Source organism: Pseudopodoces humilis, chromosome 8 (genome assembly GCF_049639895.1).
Source record: "Pseudopodoces humilis isolate 2021_Gansu_Grassland_sample_001 chromosome 8, ASM4963989v1, whole genome shotgun sequence".
Taxonomy (NCBI): Eukaryota; Metazoa; Chordata; class Aves; order Passeriformes; family Paridae; genus Pseudopodoces; species Pseudopodoces humilis.
The window spans coordinates 6,197,588-6,215,748 of NC_142207.1; the positions used below are offsets into that span (position 1 = coordinate 6,197,588).

At 42.9% G+C, this 18,161-nt stretch overlaps 1 protein-coding gene across 1 annotated transcript; it reads left to right on the forward strand.

Moving 5' to 3' along the window:
• Window positions 1-879: 879 nt before the first annotated feature.
• Window positions 880-17,626, forward strand: LCT (lactase). Its single transcript, XM_014249246.2, has 17 exons — window positions 880-1,555; window positions 2,471-2,550; window positions 3,779-3,862; window positions 4,547-4,649; window positions 5,005-5,080; window positions 5,814-6,501; window positions 6,913-7,558; window positions 8,819-10,381; window positions 10,715-10,983; window positions 11,130-11,420; window positions 12,283-12,481; window positions 13,118-13,320; window positions 13,683-13,792; window positions 14,318-14,452; window positions 15,319-15,542; window positions 16,429-16,665; window positions 17,397-17,626. Exons 1-17 carry the CDS (start codon window positions 880-882, stop codon window positions 17,606-17,608), a joined length of 5,796 nt encoding a protein of 1,931 aa, XP_014104721.2. The 3' UTR covers window positions 17,609-17,626.
• The last annotated feature ends 535 nt before the right edge of the window (window positions 17,627-18,161 follow it).

The following is an 18,161-nucleotide window of genomic DNA, read 5'->3' on the forward strand; positions in this document are numbered from 1 at the left end:
ATGAATGCAGGTACACTTTAGACAAAATTTTTGTTATTAAAGGAAATAAACTCTGAGATAGACCCAACATTTCATACATTCATACATTCTACATTTTATAGGTATGTAGAATTTTGTGTTTGGTTGGTTTAAAAATGTTCTCAGCTCTTCAGTTTTGCTGTATTGGAATGCAGAAGAGCCGAGTTAGCTCTGCCCTTCAGCAGCACCCTTCAGGTTGGTGACCTGAATGTGCCACCCTTCTAGGAGAGCAGCGTTTTCAGGGCTGAAGGAGGAAGTGCTTTGGAAAGCAAAGATGAGACACAGGTTCCTGGATATTATTGGGCAGGAGGAAGCACACCGTTGCTGCTGCTTGAATTCACATGAGTCACTTTTCCAGCTGGGTGAGGTGCCACATCTCAGATTTCCTTTATCCACCCAGGATTAGAGCGCAAGTATGCCTCCTGCTGCCCTGTTACACCCTGAGCTGTGGTGGACCCAACCCCAGCCATGCAGATAACATTATTTTTGTTGGTTTCTGCATCCAGAGCTGTGTTGGGATTCTTCTAGGGCTGAAAAAGGCCAAAAGGAGAGGGAAGGTTTATCTGCTTATTTCATCTTCCTCTAAATGGGAGGCAATATTAGCAAATGTCAACTGATATTTAAACTTAAAGGGAAACATGAGCATCTCAGAAAATGTTTTCACATGACCTTTCTCCAACTGATTGAAACTGGTTTTTGTGATCATCTGTCTGTTTATCTACTGAGTGAAAGTCCTGGTCTGTTATTCCAGTGTCAGCTATTTTAGAGAACATTTATCTATGGAACAGATTCATTTCAGTTAAATATTACTTCTACTGGTGTATAAGTAGTGTGTAATAATTTCTGAAGCAAGGTTCAGAAATGGACCTGATTTATTGTAAGACAGTCATCTTCTTTCTGTTGGTTTCTCTCAGCCTTGGGATAGATGGGGAGTTTGCTCAGAATTTTTTGAATTTTTCCACCATTGCTGGGCCTCTACCCCATGAGCTGGCAGAGAGGTTGGGCCTGCAGGACCAGGTCCTGCCCGAGGACCAGCAGGGCCCTGCTGTGGCTGAAACACAGGGTTACCCGTGCCAGCCAGATCTCATGGCTTCCGAGCTGCCCCGGTACTTCTCCCAGCTGCGCGAGCGCGAGGTGACGCACTACAAACTCCTCCTGCCGTGGGCACGCGTTCTTCCCGAGGGGAACGCCATGAGGGCGGACGGAGCCCAGGTGTGGTGCTACCGGCAGCTGCTGGGGGCTCTGGCTGCTGCAAACCTCAGAGCAGTGCTGGTTCTACACCACGGCCGCGTCCCCGGCGCGGTGGCTGCGCAGGCCAGCGGGAAGAGAGCCAGGGCTTTTTCCGAGCTTTTTGTGGAGTACGCAGAGTTCAGCTTCCACACCTTTGGGGACCTGGTGGATGTGTGGCTGTCCTTCAGTGACCTGCCAGAGGTCCTTCAAAGCCTGCCCTACAGTGAGCCCCAGGAACGAGTCCAGGCTGTGGCTGCTGCTCATGAAGGATTTTACACCGCGCTCCGTGAGAAAATCTCACCAGCAGGTAAGGAGAGCAGGGTTTTCCAATATGACTCACAAATATTTTGTGATAATATTAAATGGCAACTGCTACATACAGTCTCTCGGTAGATATTTTTGTGTGCCTCTTCCCGACCCACAGAGGAAAGACCAAAACCTTTCTCAAATGTACCTGAAACCATGAATAAATAAATAAGGCACAAGAATTCTCCCGTGCAATAATAACTGTGAGGAAGTCTGCAATGTCCTTTGACTTTCCTCATTGCAGACACTGGGGTCTTCAGTACTTAAATCCAAATCTACCTGTGTTACACAGAGCAACAGAATTTCACCTCTTCCACGGAGGGTACCTGGGATTTTCCAAGCAGGTACCACCTTTGGTCTGCCTTTTTTGGCCTTGGAATTTTTCTGTCACAGACAGACAACCAGTAGAGCTGTCTGAGTCACTATTTCTTTTCCCAAATTTTTAATTTGTTAATTAATTTTTAATTCTTGCAATTGTTAGGAATACTTTGTTGTACAGTTCACACTATCTGGCGATAGCCCGTAAAAGTTGCCCAGATTCCCTCCTGCATCTCCTGTCTTTCCAAGTTCCTGCCACCCCAACATCTCAGAAACATTCAGCATAGAATGGATTAAAAAAATAATAAAATTGTAGAAGCATCACAAAGGCATGAAAATTAATAAAGATATTAGTTATAATTATGCAGGGAGTGTACTGACATTTTATTGACAAGGCTCCTTGAATAGTGCGCTTGAATTTCTACCTTCTTCAGTTCTCCCTTGAAATCACAGAGTATTATGAAATCAACTACCTGGAGCAGTGGCTGGTGTTCCACAGCTTCAACAATTTAAAAGTGGTTTTAAAATAACTGCAGTAAACTGAAATATTTATTTGTCCTTAGTATGTTACTAACAGACTGCCTCTTTCTTTCTCTAGGTGGAAAACTGTCCATTGCTTTGGAAATGGATCATGTCTTGGACAGTGCTTCATCAGAATTGCTTTCAGTTTCTCTTCGGGTAAGACCTTAAGGAAATATTTCCAAAATTATATAAATTTGCCTTGATTTAGCTTTGATTTTTATGTATGGGATCAAAGTACTTGTTGCAAGTTAAATAAGCTTTTAGCAGGTCAACCAGTTTGGTAAGCTTTAATTATTTGATTAGTCTGATTATGTGAAACTGCTGATTTAAAACTTGTTTCAGCATCCTTTCTTGGCTGGTTGGCACTGATTAAGCTACATGGAGATAAGTTTGCTCTCATAATTGGCAATATTAGCAATATACTTGCTAAATGATAAGGTGTCTCCAAAAAGTGTACCTGTTACTATTTTCTCTGCAGGTGTACTTAATGCACCACCGAAGATATTGATACATTATCCTAATTAGCTGCTATTTAAAATATTTGCTGATTATGTTAAAACCCAGACTGAGCTGTGCTAAAAGTGATGTAGTTGCACAGGGATGGCACAACATGAGAACATAATCTCTAAAAAAGCAATGACATTCTTTCTTAAAGATCCAGTTCCCTCTTCATAGGTATCCTCACCCAGAGGATGCTGATGCAGGTTATAGTGCACAGATGACAGTGTAGGGTTTTTTGTTGTATTCATAATCCTTCAAAACTTAGAACCAGGTCAAGCAATGTGATATAGCAAGGATTTAAGCAAGGTGTGGTTTGTAGGGAGAGCAAAGAAGTTGTTTGAGATGAGCTAACTAAAGTAGAAGAGAACCTTGGACTGAAAAAAAAACTGAAAGCTTATCAGTTTTCTTCCAACATCAGCAGCTGGTTTAGCAAGAAAATGCAATCTGTTCCCTTGAGGTTGATGACTTCTAGTGGGATAACACTTGTGGTATGGAATGATTAAAGATTTCTGAAGTGGACTTTGAGACAAGGGTTATTGATAAGGCCTACCTGAACCACATAGTTATAAAGGTTTGTCTGATAAATCATAAACAGAAATTAAGAAATTACCTGTAAATCATTAATATTAAATTCATAAAATAGGATTTAATTTAGTTGTTTAATTTGTACTTTATTTAGAAGGAGGTATGCAAAACACATCTTCCCTTAAAATACCCAGTCTGTGCTCTCTATATTGTCCAGGGCTCCCCAACAACTGTATGGCTTCTTAATCCAGCAATATGTCTTTATCAAACTTCACACAGTTTTATGTATTTTTAATGTAATACTTCCAAAAAACCCCATTTTTCTCCAGAGTGATTATTTTCCTTTTCTTATTTCCAGGATTCAGTAGACTTTGTGTCTCTTAACCTTCAGTACCATTGTGGAAATGAAAGAGATTTCTACAAGAAATTGAGTAAATTCCAGGTAACTGCTGTTATGCACAGGGTTAAAATGATAGCAGCAAACAACAGACCATAAATAGGAGCAGTATTTTATGTGCTGCCATGCATGTCTAAACAGTTCTGATTTTCTGTGAAAGCTCAGGCAGCAGCTACACTAAGAAGCAGCTGCAAAGTACTCATTTCTCTGTTGTTATTCTGACTTAAAAACTGTTATTGGAAAATGCTGGAAAGGATCTTCTTGGTCAATGCTTATTGTTGATGCATTAACAACTGGAATGGAAGAATTCTTTTGTCTGGGACTGAAAAACCTTCTCTCTCACATGCTAAGTGTTTGATAAGCTGTTTGGCCAATACCTTAGTACTGAAAGATATTAAACTCTACTATGAGCTCTACAGCAGTGCTACAAAACTTCACATTCCTCATCAGCAGAGGCAGTGCTAGAAATGTTACTGAGGGTGAGTTCATTAAAGGATTAGATCTCCTGGCAGCACCAACATCAGTGATGCTGTAGTCTGGTACCTATTATAACCTGTGTTAAACCTCTGGTAGTGAACTGCATTCTTAAAACTCATTAGGCAAAGAGTCATCCAGCATCTGGGTAGCAGGATAAGGAGCTGCTCGTGTAAAATGCTAAACATGCCAAGATATTGTTTTACTAGGTGGCTGATGCTTCTTTTCATACTACTCCCTGATTTCTGGTTGCAGAGTGTCTGGAAGGACAAAGACATCTTGTTTTTTAGTCTAAAGGTCCTTGACTGTGCTTCCATGGAAGAGCATCCTTTCAGACCAGTAGCTGCCGTTGCCACAGGTGAGTGATGTTTGAAGAAGGAGAGTTTTTTAATTAAGATCTGCATGGTAACTTAAAAAGGAAATTCAAAATCATCCAATCTAAGCTGCTTCTATTAGATAAAATAAACTTTACGTTTTTTTATAGGTTTTTTATTTTCTTGGAAAATTAAAGATGGATGGTGAGTGTTGAGGGAGGGGAAGCAAGAAATCTTTCACAAATCTTTTCATCTTTTTCATTGGCCTCAAATTGTGGAAGGGGAGGTTTAGGTTGGATATTAGGAAAAATTTCTTTCAAGATATAATTGTTTGTTACAAGTAGTGTCATGCAGTCATGGCATCTAAGACTACATCACTTACCATTTGTTTGTTTTCAGCTATTAATAAAGAAGAAGCACATCTGATTGGGTGTGATGTTAACGAGTTCTTGGACTACATATCTGATGTTTCAAGGTACTCTAGAAAATACTGTAACACCATACAATACTATAATAAGATACAGTAATAAAACAGTATCCTCTAGAAAACTATGTGCAGTGAGAGACAAGACATTTTAGTGGTAAAGTCTGCTGTTAGTTTCTGAAAGGGCTGCAAAGGGCTGTTTCTTCTGCTGAGCCCAGTCTCTTCCAATTACTTGCAATCCTCTATCTGCTACTAATCCTATAATGTAATCCTCTTCTACTCTCTCATCCTTGGTTACCCAAATTGCACCTTCAAGCCAATAGTGACAAATACATTTTTCAAGCTTTCTGCTTTTTTTCAAGAGCAAAATGGTTATAAATAAACAAATCTAATAGAGGCTTTCCTAGGGGAGAAGCCAATTGAGCTTATGGAAACACGGGAGATGTCATTGTGCAAGGAGATGCTAAGGATTCCAGTAGCAGGAAACTCATGAAGCAGTTGTAGAATGGCAAATTGCTGCTCACTGCAAGGATTTTGTTTGCACCTCTGACCTAACTAATGAATTATGAGACTCTACATGCAAAGAGCTGTTCTGCAGTTACCCACTGCTCTCCACCTTCATGTTCCAGCTGGCAGATAGTAGGGTTAGATTGATCAGATGTCAAAGGAATTATATGTGGCTTATGTTACTTGTATGGGAAGCAAACTTCATATTCTGTGTTTGCAAGTTTTATGGCACTGCATCCACCTTGGAGATTTTAACTTCTATTCATTGCATTTCCAGTGAAACAAATACTCTACAGGAAAATCCAGATGCTGTTCTTGCCCCTCAGTCCTCCTATCAAAGAGTCTGTGAAATGTTTGCTGAACAGTCTGAATCGGAGAGGGATTCTTTCCTGCAAGGTGTTTTCCCACGTGGGTTCCTCTGGGGCATATCCACAGGTGCCTTTAACATTGAAGGAGCTTGGGCAGAGGATGGGAAAGGAGAGAGCATCTGGGACCAGTTTGGGCATGGGGCCCATGTCCACGTGAACCAAACAGCAGACGTGGCATGTGACAGCTACTATAAAACCAGCTATGACATTTACCTGCTTAGGGGTCTTCACCCCCAGCTGTATAAATTTTCTGTATCCTGGTCTAGAATTTTCCCTGCTGGCACCAACAAGACCATCAATTCCAAGGGAGTTGATTATTACAACCGCTTAATTGACCGCTTGTTAGATTCTAATATTGAGCCCATGGTGACTCTGTTCCACTGGGACCTGCCCCAAGCTCTGCAGGCTCTTGGTGGCTGGCAGAATGAAAGTATCATAGATGTTTTTGTGAGCTATGCAGACTTCTGCTTTTCCAAGTTTGGGGATCGAGTCAAGCTCTGGGTTACGTTCCATGAGCCCTGGGTTATCAGCTATGCTGGCTACGGCACCGGAGAGCATCCTCCAGGAATCACTGACCCAGGAGCAGCGTCTTACAAGGTAGGGGCACAGGGATAATTAGGATCCTGCAGCTGCTCTTGTTGGGTTGTTTTCCATGTGCACATGTTTTCATGTGCTTTTAACTATGTTCAAACCTAATGTGGCCTCTGAGGCAGCTATTACTTGGTTGCTGGATTTATGACACTTGTTAAAAATGGGTCAGTTAACAGAGGCCAGGTGTTGTTATTTTATTTTTCTATTCTGAAAACTGATGTGGATGGATAGTCAGATTCTTTTGCTTTTTCCAAATCCTACTACACTCCTTGTCTATCGTTATTTATTTATTATTTATTATTTGTCAAGGTTTTTTCTTTTGGATGGAGAGGACATTTTCACATGGCAATAAACCCAATGCTTAAGAGATTTTGTGCAATGCAGTGTGACACATTTTCCTCTGCTTTCTGTTCTCAGGTTGCTCACACAATTCTCAAGGCTCATGCCAAGGTCTGGCACCTGTATAATGACAAATACCGTTCTCAGCAACTGGGAAAGGTGGGGCTGGTGCTGAACTCGGACTGGGCTGAACCCAAGACTCCAACCAGCTCCGAGGATGTGAGGGCATCTGAGAGGTACCTCCAGTTCATGCTCGGCTGGTTTGCTCACCCTGTATTTGTTAATGGTGATTACCCAGATATCCTAAAGGCTCAGATCCAGGAAGTGAACCAGCAGTGCTCTACGACAGTTGCACAGCTGCCTGTGTTTACAGAGGAGGAGAAATCCTTGATAAAAGGGACTGCAGATTTCTTTGGCCTTTCCCATTACACTTCCCGCCTGGTCAGTGCCGGCACTAATGGGATGTGCACACCAAGCTACGAGAGCATTGGGAATTTCTCCTTGGATGTAGATCCTTCCTGGCCACAGGCTGCCTCTTCTTGGATCCATGTGGTCCCTTGGGGATTAAGAAGGCTACTGAAGTTTGTATCCCAGGAATACACAGGGTCAAAGATCCCAATATACATAGCAGGGAATGGTGTGCCGACAGAAGATGCTGGGGATCTTATCAATGACACTCTGCGAGTGGATTATTTCCGCCAGTACATTAATGAGGCCCTGAAAGGTATGGAGAAATTAAATTATTTTTTTTAATCATGCCAAATGGTTATTCTAGCCCTTCCATGGTGGTTAGCTTTGCTGCATCACCACTTGCACTGTGATGTGAGGTCAGCCGCCTGTTGTATGGATAATGAGTGTGACTTTATATACTTAAGCCTATCTGGTGTCCAATATGGAGCTCTCCATTCTCTTTAGATATTGGAATGCATTTTTTTATATATGGATTAATGTAGCCTGGACCCTAAGGTCAGTCCCTCTGTGAGAACACTCCAGTTCCCCTGGAGATGATTGGCATGCAGGCTCTTGCCTGTAGACTTCTCATAAATTTGAGCTGAACTGCCTTTACCAGTTAATCAGATCTAACTAGCAGTAACCACTGCAGACTGGAAATATCTCCTTAAAATTTTTACCTCAAATCATTTTGAGAATGTTCAGGTTATGCTTGTAACTTTGCAAGATGTCTATCTTTTGACATAAAAATAGTGTTAGTGGCAAGCTCTGGACAAATGTAGAGAGCTGAGGTTTCAAATAGAGATTTGACTGATGCTCTCTAGATAGACTAAACAATACTGTCAGGAAAACATTAAATATGCTGTACTAAATATGTTTGTGATCAGTGTATACATCATTTGATCTGCTTGACCTAGATCTCAACATACTGCTAGAAGTGTTGGAAGAGCTACAGAAAACACAATTTAGTGGAAGTCAAGAGGATGGACTGCACATGGGAGTGAACTTTTTTTGAATAAGAGAGATTTAGTGCTTTTTTGTAAGCAATGTGAGGAGGGATGCTGGACTTGCCTCTGCTGGTATTGGGTACACTGTTCTGCTAAAAGAAGCTGTCTTGTGCTCAAGGAATATAGGCAAGCACTAAATACCTGAAATATTTCAGTTTAATTACAGTGTTAAATCTAAAAGTTCACCATACACCTAAATTGATGAAATCTGCTTGAACATTCTGTGACAAGAACACAGGGGAAGGAATACCAGTGGCACAAGTGTCTTGTACTCGACACCTCTTGAATAGTACTTCTTTTCTCACACATTTCTACCACTAAGCATTTCATCAGCTCCTATTACGGTGCTGACTTCTTTTCCTGCCAGATACTCTTAATTATTTGGGAAGTTTTTCTAGCCTTTAAAACCATTTGTAAGTGTTTGGCTTGTGACACATATCCTTGGCTGTGATGCTTCTGTTGTGCTGAGGTGTGTTTAGGAAATGTTCAGGTGGGTAATTAACAATGTCTTGTTGTTTCTGTGGCAGCGGTGAAACTGGATGCCGTTGATGTCCGGTCCTACATTGCTCGATCCCTGCTTGATGGCTTTGAAGGCCCAGTGGGATACAGCCTAAAATTTGGGCTGCATCATGTCAACTTTGAAGACAGCAACAGACCAAGGACTCCCAAGGCATCTGCTTACTTCTATTCTGGTGTCATTGAAAAAAATGGTTTTCCATCTCAAACTATGGGCAGATCTTCTGCACCAGTGGTGTTTGACCAACCTGTGCCATCAAAGCTGCCAAATTTACCAGCATCAGAAGTTCCCTCCAAGGCAACAAAGGTTGTCTGGCAGAAGTTTTCATCCCAGACTGCCTTTGAAAGAGACATGTATTTTTATGGGACATTCCCAGAGGATTTTACGTGGGGTGTGTCTTCCTCTGCCTACCAGATAGAGGGAGGTTGGGATGCTGATGGCAAAGGACCCAGCATATGGGATAACTTCACCCATGTCCCAGGGAATGTAAACAATAATGATAATGGAGATATAGCTTGTGATAGCTACCACAGGGTGGAGGAAGATATTTACATGCTGAGAGCCTTAGGGGTAAAGAACTATCGGTTTTCACTGTCCTGGCCTCGAATTTTCCCCACTGGAAGGAACAACTCAGTCAACAGCCATGGAGTCGAATACTACAACCGTCTCATTGATGGACTGATAGCAAACAACATCACTCCAATTATCACTCTCTACCACTGGGACCTACCACAAGCTCTCCAGGACATCGGTGGCTGGGAGTGCAACGAGCTGATTGACCTGTTTGACAGCTTTGCAGACTTCTGTTTCCAGACCTTTGGGGACAGGGTGAAGTTCTGGATTACAATCAATGAACCCAACATCATTGCCTGGCTGGGCTATGGCACCGGGTTGTTCCCACCCAATGTCAAGGACCCTGGCACTGCTCCCTACAGGGTTGCCCACATCTTACTGAAAGCTCATGCCAGGGTCTACCACACCTACGATGACAAATACAGAGCGAGTCAGGGAGGGGTCATTGCCCTGTGCCCCTACATTACCTGGGCTGAGCCAAAGACACCAAGTGACCCCAGAGACATTGAAGCTGCTGACAGGTACCTGCAGTTTTTGGTGGGTTGGTTCACACACCCGATTTTCAAAAACGGGGACTACCCCGAGGTCATGAAGTGGAAAGTTGGGAACAGGAGTGAGATCCAGAACCTGCCGTCATCGCGCCTGCCGGTTCTCACAGCGGAGGAGCGCGAATACATCCGGGGCACAGCAGATGTCTTCTGCTTCAACACATACTCCTCCAAAATTGTAAGCCATTCAACAACACGTCTGAAGCCCTTCTCTTATGAGTATGACCAGGAAGTTTCATTAACAGTTGACAGCTCCTGGCCTTCCTCAGCTCTCACTGACCATCGGCCTGTGGCCTGGGGTCTGAGGAGGCTACTGAACTGGATCAAAGAGGAATATGGAAACCCCCCAATATACATCATTGAGAATGGCGTGGGGACAAAGGCCAAATCGGATGTTGATGACAATGCCAGGATATTTTACCACAAAACATACATTGATGAAGCTTTGAAAGGTACCAGAATTTGCTTTTGTTCTGTTGGTGTTGTGTGTCTCCTCTCTAGATTTCTGGTTACTTAACTCCTGTGAAGAGTACTTTTTAAAAGTGATTGATATCACTCTTTAAATAGTCTGAACACAATATAAATATAGTGTTTGTTTTTATGATCTCCTTTGCATGGCTGTACTCTGTTTCCTCCAACTATGAAGATTCTATCAATGACCTTAGTTGACCAGTGCCACCTGTATGAAACAGGAACCTGTATGTGCTTGCATGTGAATTCCTTAGGGTTCATTTAATGTGTGATTATGCTGCTGATTCTCCTCCATTTTTTTCTTGGTCTTTCAGCTTACAAGGTAGATGGTGTTAATCTGAAAGGATACAATGCTTGGTCTCTGATGGATAACTTTGAATGGGTGGATGGTTATGAGCCAAGATTTGGATTGCACCAGATTGATTTTGACAACCCCAACAGGCCGAGAACGCCAAAGCGCTCTGCTATGTACTATGCAGAAATCATCCGCAATAATGGCATCCCACTGCCCAAGGAAGATGAATTTTTATATGGAGAGTTTCCAGAGAACTTCTTTTGGAGTGTAGCAACAGCAGCTTACCAGGTCAGGAAATTGAGATGGACTCCTCAAGTATCTGTGGACAGTTAATTCATTGTGTGGCACCACAAAGAATAACAGGCTGAATTTTTTGCTAGGCCAAGACCTGAATTTGGGTTTGCTAATAATTCTTCTCCCCTTTTCAATTACAGATTGAGGGAGGATGGAGAGCAGATGGGAAAGGACTTAGCATTTGGGACAAATATGCCCACACTCCCTTGAGAATTGGCAAGGATGCGACTGGAGATGTAGCTTGTGACAGCTACCACAGGATTGAGGAGGATGTGGAAATGCTGAAAAGCCTCAAGGTGTCTCACTATCGCTTTTCAATCTCCTGGTCCCGAGTTCTCCCAGATGGGACCACCAGGTACATCAATGAAAAGGGACTCAACTACTATGAAAGGCTGATTGATGCCCTTCTGGCAGCCAACATTGTTCCTCAGGTAACTACATCCAGTAAATTTTAGGTAACTAAAAAATAGCAGCCCCCAAATCTGATGCTCAGAGCAACGTGTGTGTTTCCATCCATACCCTCCTTCACACAGAAACTGTTTTTCATGTTTTTTCAATTCATTATGGGAAGAAACATGGGGTATTGCATGAGCAAATGAACTTGGAATGTAGAGGTATGTTGAAATTACTACCTAGAAAGACCATGGTAAACTTACTGCTGGCTGTTTCCAACTGCTTTCTTGTCCCTTCACCTTGGAAATAGATTCCACAGGACCTATGCAGGCATGGTTCAGACACTGGGGTGAGACTGACTAACATCGTTCCTGGGATCTTCCTTCTTGCCTTTCTTAGTGATGCATGTAACTTTATTCTTTTTCTGGGAGTCAGGAAGCTCCACTGATGAGTGTTGTCACTTACTATGGATGGTGACCTCACCCCTGCATCAATCAGCTCTTTCAGCACTGTTGAGTGACTCTGAGCTGTCCTCATACCCCTGTACCAGCCCAGACAGGTGTTCTGGTGGATTGTATTTCACCTGAGAGTCAGTGCAGGTGCAGCAGTTCTTCACTGAGGAGTTCTTGCTGTCATAAGGTGGTTTTTCATAAAGTCATAAGAAGGTGAAGCTTTTCATAAAGGTGTCATAAGAAGGTGAAGCTTCATCCTCACCATTAGGCAGTCCCTAAAGAAACTGGCAAAAATGTATTTTATTGAGTGCATGAGTGATCACTACAACATCAAACTACATTAGGAGCAGGTAACTGCAGATCAAAGCACAGTTTGTGGTCTTAAATGAATCTGAGTTACTGTGAGAGTGACTGGTTGAATCCTTTGTCCTCCTGTCTTTCCCCACAGGTAACTCTCTATCACTGGGACCTCCCACAGGCACTGCAGGACCTTGGTGGGTGGGAGAATGATGCTATAGTTCAGAGATTTAAGGAATATGCTGAGGTCCTTTTCCAGAGGCTGGGGGATAAAGTAAAATTTTGGATAACCCTCAATGAACCCTACAATACTGCCTATCTTGGCTATGGCGTTGGCACAGCTGCACCAGGTAAGACTGCTGGGCGTAACCTCAGAGCCCTCATGGCACTGTCAGCACAATTATTTTATGTTGCAGCAGAGTAGTTCCTTAGGGCTTACAATGGTAGAACAAGGAAAATGGTGTGCTGTGGATAGATGGGGTTTGGATTACTGTGGTGTGATGAACAGGTCCTTCTTTCACTCTTCCTGTCACCTCCAAGTCTGGATTACACTTGTTGCCTGGAATAGACCTTATTTCCAGACCAGCTCCAGGGACTGTGGAGATGAGTTAGGGCTGAAAGAAGACCCAGCTCAGCAGCAGGGTAGAACCAAGAGAGAGGGGATGTGAGCTGACCTGAACACACAGCTTTCTGCTTTCCAAACCGGCAGCAGCAGCCTGTTGCCAGGGCTGGCAGTCCGTGTCCCGCTGCCGAGGGAGGAGGGGCCAATGCAGGATCCTGCTCGCACAGCCTTCCCATGGGAGCTGCTCCTTCAGCTGCCTCTGCCTGGCACTGATTCCAGGCTGGGCTTGGGGTGCCAGGTGTTGCTCGTTCATTCCTTTACCAGGGGCAGTTCTGGGTGCCATGGGGCTATGTTAACCTGGGAAGCAGCCATGAGAGGGCTGGGAAGTGCTGCTCCACTGCCTGAGCTGTCCCTGTCCCTGCAGGTGTCTCAGTTCGGCCGGGACGTGCTCCCTACGTGGTGGGACACAACCTGATCAAGGCACATGCGGAGGCCTGGCACCTTTACAACGAGACCTACCGGGCCAAGCAGGGAGGGCTCATCTCCATCGCCATCAACTCTGACTGGGCAGAACCACGCAACCCACACAGCCAGGCAGATATTGAAGCTGCCACACGACTCATGCAGGTACAGAGACCCCTGGTCACAGCTCCCCCTGCTGCTCCAGGTGACACCCCCTCCTCCCGTGCTGGATGTGCCCAGACACAGGTCAGCATCTCACTGAAATAAAACAGTGAGGCAGAGGCATCGCTGCAAGGAAATGTATCCCCTTATGGGGGCTGATCAAGAATGCAACAGAAATGAGACAAAGTATGGTTGCAGTGACAAAAGCTTATTAAATAAATTTACTGCTGTTATATGGGCATCCCTTTGTATCTCCATGTGCCTGTTATAAATTTAGGTATCACCTATAAAGCAGCACATGACAGAGGAATGGCTAAATCCCATGTTTTGATATATAATTTATCCTCCCTTATTTCCTGGTTTAGTTTTTTCTAGGTTGGTTTGCTCACCCCATTTTCAAAAATGGTGATTATAATGAAGTGATGAAAAGAAGGATTCGGGAACGAAGTCTGGCTCAGGGCCTGAGCAAATCCCGGTAAGAGCCCAGGCACACACCTGCTTTTGTTTCACTGGCTGTGCTGAAACATGCTTTTCTTACAGAAATTATACATTTCAATGATTCTATTCCAATATTACTGTAAAAAAGGCTTATTGTATCCTTACAGAAAAATTCTAGTGTACATTTTCAGAGAATCACAGAATGGTTTGTGTTGGAAGGGACCTTAAAGATCACTTAGTTCCAATCTAGGTGGGGGGCTTTGCCTATTCCCTGTCTTTACCCCTCTTGCAAACTAAATTGGCTAATATATCTTTGGGGTAATAAATTGTCAGCTCAGTGATACAGTAACTGCCTTGCATTAGCCACAGTACTTTATCTGATGCCTGTGGTAAATTCATTTAACTTTTCTTAACACTATATACTGAACTCATTGGTCCTCCTCAGTTACATTTATTGTTTTTCATTCCCAGTTTCTCTTCTTGTGCTTGTGGTGCTGGTACCAGGGATCCCAGCATTACCCATGGAGTGTGTGCAAAGTGTATTCTCTGTTTTCTCTTGCAGACTTCCAGAATTTACTGAAAGTGAAAAACAAAGAATTAAAGGCACATATGACTATTTTGGTCTAAATCATTATACCACAGTTTTAACATACAACCTAAACTATCCTAAGGGTGTTATGTCATATGACTCTGATAGGTAAGAGATGAATGTAAATTATTGTTCAAGTAAAATCTGCACACCTGGAGCCTGGGTTAACTGACAAGTGTAAAATTATAGCAAATAAAGCTGTGAGATAGGTGTTTTAAGCTGTTATAAACCAATACTAGGGATAATATAACCAAGCAGTACCTGAGGTCCTGTTATTTTCACAAAAGTCCAGCAACAGCCTTTCTCTTAGACATGAGGTGATAAAAAAATATTTCTTATATTTCCTGCCTTCAATCTGCAGTTTAAACTGTGAGGTGTTACCCTGGTTTGCTGTTAAACAGGTTTAGGTCCCTCACTGCATTGGATAAATTTAAGTTCAAAGTCTAAATAGCTAAATCACTTCATGGTTAAGTATAGATTAAGTCAAGATTTTTTATTCAGATACTAATTTCATTCCTCGACTTCTAAAAGTAAACAATAGGAGTTTACTAGTTTTTCTAATGAGAATTCAGGTACTGGTGGGGACCACACATGAAGGTGAAATTGTCTTCTTTCCAAAATGTTTCCACAGAGAATAGATGAAATTGTTGTAACTTTCCTTTTCTGCTACATCCCAGCCCCTTATAATTTAACCCTGTAGGATAGTGGGCTCATTACATTCCTACATGAAACATAAGGGGCAAATTTGCATGCTCAAGCACTGCATTATGCCTTGAAAAGTAGAAATGGTGTTGTAGTATACAAAGATTTGGAATCAACATCACATCGTGAGGCACAGCTGATTTACACAGTGTTATTGTAAATCAAAGCATGAAAAGTGTTTCTAGGCTTGTGAGCAGCAGCAGCAGCACCTCAACCCTGGGCAGAGAGGTGCCTGGTACTGGGCCTGGCCCTGAGCATGTTCTTCTCCACAGGGGCGTAGCCACAGTGACCGACCGCAGCTGGCCGAGCTCTGGTTCCCTCTGGCTGAAGGTGACACCCTTTGGATTCAGGAAGATCCTCAGGTGGATAAAGGAAGAGTACAACAACCCTCCCATTTATGTGACTGAAAATGGGGTCTCAGAGAGGGGAGCCTTTCAATTCAATGACACTTGGAGAATGCATTACTTTCGAACCTACATTAATGAGGCACTCAAAGGTAAGAGTGATTATTGACATCTGGTCACCCAAAGCTCTAGAGAGCAGCAGTGGCTTTACCACAAGATTGATGTGTGTAAAGCAAGCTGTAAAGAGCTGAAAGACCACTGCCATCACACTTGCAAGTTACACGATTCCATGGGCTTACTGAATCCATTTCAAAGAACCTTTGGGTTTGCCAAAAACTGTCCACAGATAGTCACAAATGTGCCAGGAAAGAAGATCTAAAGGAAGAACAAACCCTGGGTTTAGTGGGGTAACCTGCAGGTTCCCTGATTTGCTGTACCTCATGAAAGAAGGTACTAGTAGCTGATGAACTCCTTAACTCCTTCTAGTCTTGACTACTGCTGTGTCTAAAAACAGCATCTTTTTTAAAAACAACACTAAAAACCCAACCCCCAAACTGGTTTCAGTTACAGCAGTGGTTAAACAACTTCAGGAAAGGGCTTTTTCAGTTTGCTTTTCTGATGTACTGGAACAGCCAGGTGTTTAGGCATTTACTGCCTTGTAGCAGCAAGGCTCCACAAACACTTGTTTAGGCAATGGGTTGCATTTTAATGGGTTTTCTTCTCTATTCCTAAACGTTTGGTTGTTGCACAAAAGCTTTGATTTTTGGAGCAGAGAAAAGCAGTGTCCAGTCCTGGGCACTGAGTGAACTACCCTGGCTACTTGTTGGCTGTAACTTGGCAGCTGAGCTACCTCAAAGCAGCTGAGGCAAGTCAAGGCAGGAGAGAGGTGGGAATGGGGAGAACAAAACCAATGAGTCCCAAGTGTCAAGAACCTCACTGTGTGCCATGTGTGGATGTTCTGGAGCACCTTCCTGCTCTGGCTGCTCTGGGGTTCAGAAACACTGACCTGTTCTCTCTCCTCTCTGCTCCTGCCTGCAGCCATTGTACTCGACGGTGTCGACTTACGGGGCTACACTGCGTGGACACTGATGGACAACCTCGAGTGGGCAGCAGGTTATGAGGAGAAGTTTGGCCTCTACCATGTGAATTTCTCAGACCCTGCCTTGCCACGGCACCCCAAGGCCTCAGCCAAGTATTACTCACAGATCATAAACTGCAATGGCTTTCCAGACCCAGCAACAGGCCCACATCCCTGTCTGGAACAGGAGCCAGAAGGTAAGTGATGCAGCAGAAATGGTGCTTGTGTGTTTGCATCTAATCCTAATCCCAAGAGTTCCATAGTCTAAGGTTTTTAGAGACACCACCATTTTCTGCAGTATTTTTTTTAAGCATTTTTATTCAGTATTAAGTATTCTATTATTTATTAAGTATTTTTTTAAGACCTCAATGTCACTTCCCTATGCAAAATCAGACCAGCAGCTAAACCTTGTGCAAGAGCACCTCAGCACACATCTATGTTAAAAATGTAGCAAAAGTTATTCCATTAAACTTTTCTCCAACAGAACTGCCCTGTTCTGAAGGGCAGAACTGAAAAGATATTTTCCAAACCACACACATTCAATACTCCCAGAAGATTGTTTAGAAAAAAATTTGAATACTTTATACAAATCTTTGTTTTGGTTATGTCTTTGGAAATAGTGATTCTTTTATCACTATTTGTATCTTCTCAACTGGAGTAGTACAATGAAAAGCAACCAGTGTTAATGTGGGGATTTGGGAATGAGAATACTCACCAATACTATCAGGAATTGCACTGTCAGCCTCAGCTGTGCCTTTACTCTGAGCTAGAATTGTATCAATCCCTGATCCCCAGAATTACAGCTCCTGCCAGAGTACTGAACACAGTTAAAAGCCTGGTGGAGGCAGCAAACAGCAGCGCTCACACCTGCATGGAACAGTTCCCCAAGGCTCTGCACTAACATTTTCTCATTGTTTTTCCCATTCAGTGACACCAACAGACCCCACTCCAGGAACAGCTGACATCGTGCGCTTTTTGGGATTGGATTTGATATCCCAAGATGCAGAAATAGCACTCTATGTGCTTTTTGCTCTTTCTGCAGTTGGAGCACTGAGCTTGGCTCTTTTTGCATACAAATACAGAAAATTGTCCAAAAGATCCCATAAACAATCACACATGGAACTTAGTAGTAAAATGTAATATTTCCACCTCATAAAATGGTTTAGTTTGTTTTTTCTTAAAAAAAACCAGGCTATAGCACCAGGAAGATAAACTAGTGCTTGCAGTATTGCAGCTTTCTGTCTTGCCTCAGAGATGGCTCCCCAGCATTTTGTTGTTTGCTTTCCAATTTAAAAAGGGAAAGTTATTTTTCTATGTTAACTGTCTCTTTTGTTCATGGGCATTACTGATTTGAACTCTTAAAGACCAAAGTAAAATTGCTTGTTCCTGTCTGCATATAAGGATTCTGAACATCACCTGGCATCTGTCCTTGCTTCATCATCAACAGTTCTGAAAGGACCCCTGGAAGTTCTCCAGCTTCTTAGAATTTTAAGACAAATTAGTGTCTCTCCTGGTGAAAACTGTTATACTGCAGCTATTGTACAGATTGGATTTTCACACCCCACCCCCCCCTTTTCCTTTATTTCATGTACAGTGAGGTCATTTAAACTGGAACAAAATGTTTGTCTGCTATATTTTAAATTTCAGTGCATAACCCTGCTTGCTTCCTTGTGATACCAGAACATCAGAGGAA

Coding starts and splice junctions, on each gene's coding strand:
- LCT (XM_014249246.2), top strand. CDS start 880: ATGGACCTGATTTATTGTAAGACAGTCATCTTCTTTCTGTTGGTTTCT. Junction 6,502..6,912: donor CAGGAGCAGCGTCTTACAAG/GTAGGGGCACAG, acceptor TTCTGTTCTCAG/GTTGCTCACACAATTCTCAA. Junction 7,559..8,818: donor CATTAATGAGGCCCTGAAAG/GTATGGAGAAAT, acceptor TTTCTGTGGCAG/CGGTGAAACTGGATGCCGTT.